The 2,969-nt window shown below is 28.8% G+C and overlaps 1 protein-coding gene across 1 annotated transcript; it reads left to right on the plus strand.

Annotated features, from left to right (window-relative positions):
• Positions 1-1,407: 1,407 nt before the first annotated feature.
• LOC122513027 (jerky protein homolog-like) lies at positions 1,408-2,759 on the plus strand. Its single transcript, XM_043629255.1, has 3 exons — positions 1,408-1,719; positions 1,916-2,334; positions 2,435-2,759. Exons 1-3 carry the CDS (start codon positions 1,408-1,410, stop codon positions 2,757-2,759), a joined length of 1,056 nt encoding a protein of 351 aa, XP_043485190.1.
• The last annotated feature ends 210 nt before the right edge of the window (positions 2,760-2,969 follow it).

The raw sequence follows: 2,969 nt of genomic DNA on the forward strand, positions 1-2,969 counted from the left end.
AGTTTATTTCAACATTCTATGCTTTTTTATTGAATTTTTCGACCAATTACCGAACGTATACCGAACGTCTACCGAATTCAGTAGATATTCAGTGAAACCCGCCCGCCAGGGTATAATATATATATATATATATATACATATATATAAAAAAGAGATGGTTTTGTTTAGTTTTTTTTATTTTTCTATTATGTACAAAAATGTATATATGTATTTATAATAAAGCAAACATTTATAATTTTCTTAAATAAGAATACCTTTTACTCACCATTTTGTTTTGTTGCTCCAAAAAGGAAAATGCTCATCCATATTTTAAGAATTTATTTGAAAAGAAGAACACAATTAATCCATTGAGAAATAAATTTCGTGGGGAATAAATATTTAAAATATCACAAAACATTTTAAACATAAACAAACACTTAATTATATATTTTTATAATAAAATAAATTTTAAAGTGGACACACGTGTAGGTGTGCCACATTTTTGTGTTGGGAGGTGTGGCATCTGGCATCAGTGCCTAGTAAATTTTATAGGGAATTTTCAATTCTATATAGATGAACTAGGAATTTTCGATTGTCATCTTGGAGGATTCAAATTTAAAAATCTAAAGTTATATTTATATTACAATTAAACACCATTATTATTGTTATTATTATTATTAATATTATTATTATTATTTGATCCAGAAAATAAAAAGACCTTTTATTTGACATTTGTTCTTTCTCTTTCTCTCTCTATCGTATAATCATTGTATTATTATAGGTTATTATAAAATTATTGTAATTATTTTAGAAAACTGTAATTAAATATAGTATTAATTGTATTAATATTATTATTTTTTTTTTGCTTAGGGACTTTTGGGCAATCTGCCTACAGATACCTTGGATTCCGCACTCCAAGGTTATGTGGGGTTGGTAAAATGAAAAAAAGGAAATATTAAAAAAAAGATAAATAAATAAATGTTATAATAAATTTAATAACTGGCGACCTACTACCAGCCCGACCCATTAAAACCCGTAACCCTTCTTCTGGAGCCCTTTACCCTCCCTCGGAACTGTCGTAAGACTTTCGAGGGTGGCGCTCCAACTCTGTCGCTGATGCGACCTCCTTCTTCTCTCTGCGGTTTTCCTGCTTCCGTAGTTAAAAAAATGATTTAAACTATTTCATAGTCTAAGCGGAATTTACAGCACAACAATAATAAAAAAACAAAATTATTTAAGAAGTGTAAAAAGTCAAAAGATAAAATTGCAAACGGATATAAAAAAGAAAAGAAAAAAAAGTAAACACGTATATAATTTTGAGAAGATAAAACTGTACAAAACAGAATAAAAAGCACAAAACAAATTAAAAAATGTATAAGGACAAATAAGGAAATTTGCATTGAATTCGTGGAAGATTTGGCGATAATAATGCAAGAGAAAAATCTTCAATTACATCAAGTATATAATGCTGATGAAACCGCTTTGTATTGGAAGATGATGCCAAGAGTTACTTTCGTCTCCGAATTCGAAAAAAAAGCGGAAGGATTTAAAATTTCAAAAGAAAGGATCACTCTCATGACTTGTGCAAACGCAGATGGTAGTCACAAAATTCCTCTTTTTGTAATTGGCAAATCCAAAAACCCTAGGTGTTTTAAAAGTGTTGCTAAATTGCCAGTTGAATATAATAATCAGAAAAGTGCCTGGATGACACGAGAATTATTTAGAATTTGGTTTACAGAGGTATTTATTACTTCTGTAAAACAATTTCAAAAAAGAGAAGGAAGATCTTATGAAGTCTTACTCATTCTAGATAATGCAAGGTGTCATTTATCTAAGGAAGAGATAGATTCAATTTCCGATTTTTGTACTGTGAATATTTTCTTCAAATACAATTAGACTTTCTATTTTAGTTAATAATGGAAAAATTTTATTGCAGGCAAAATTTCTACCTCCGAACGTAACATCACTTATTCAACCGATGGAACAGGGTGTTATAGAAAAATTAAAAAAAATTTATCGAAAAAGTCTACTGCGGGACATGCTTATAGAAAAAGATGAAGAAAGTCTTTCAAAATATTTGAAAGATTTTAATATTTTGAATTGTTGCACTTTTATAGCAATGGCATGGAGAGAAATAAGTCCAACAAATATTATTCGAGCTTGGAGGAAGCTCATTCCGGCATGTGACATAGATGTTCTTGAAACAAATAATGTCACTGAAGATGACATTGTTCAATTAGCCTACAGGCTTCCTGGTTTTAAGGACATTACTGTTGCAAACATACTTTATTGGCTCGAAATGGATAATAATGAACCTTGTTGGAGATTGGAAAACATAGAGCAGATTTTGCGAAGGTAAACATTAATTTTTCCTTAAATATTTTCATTAGGATAACAGTACCTTTTCATTACAATTTGTGTGAAAATGAATAATTTTCTTACATTTATTTTACAGATATTCTTCTTGCAATGAGCCTTTGAGCAATAGTGAAGAAGAAAATGAGGAACAAAATGAGGATTCGGAATGTGAAAAAAATGAGGATACGGAATGTGAAGAGAATGAGGATGGAATTTTAGAACATAAAAATATAGTGGAGGAAGCTAATAATGCTCTGAAGTGCTTAAGTGACTTCCAAAAATGGTATCAAAGGCAATGGCACTACGAGACGGAAAATATATTAGTCCTGCAAAAACTGAAAACTGAAACTAAGGATGTTGTAGCTCATTTGAAAAACTTATTTTTATTAGAAGAAAACAAAGAATATGTTCATCCACATTAATTTTTATGGAAATTTCCTTCGAGTATAGTAAAATTTATACAATTTTATAATAAAAGTAACATTATAAGAAATTTTTGATTAAAAATTTTTATAAACATAATAACAAGTACAAAAATAGAAAAAAACGTTATAAAAAGTTTGATTTGAAAACGCTGCAATTGTTGGGAAAAAAATATTTGAGAAAACTGAATTCACTATAATATAGTAATT

Source organism: Leptopilina heterotoma, unplaced genomic scaffold, assembly GCF_015476425.1.
Source record: "Leptopilina heterotoma isolate Lh14 unplaced genomic scaffold, ASM1547642v1 Lhet_130, whole genome shotgun sequence".
Classification (NCBI taxonomy): Eukaryota; Metazoa; Arthropoda; class Insecta; order Hymenoptera; family Figitidae; genus Leptopilina; species Leptopilina heterotoma.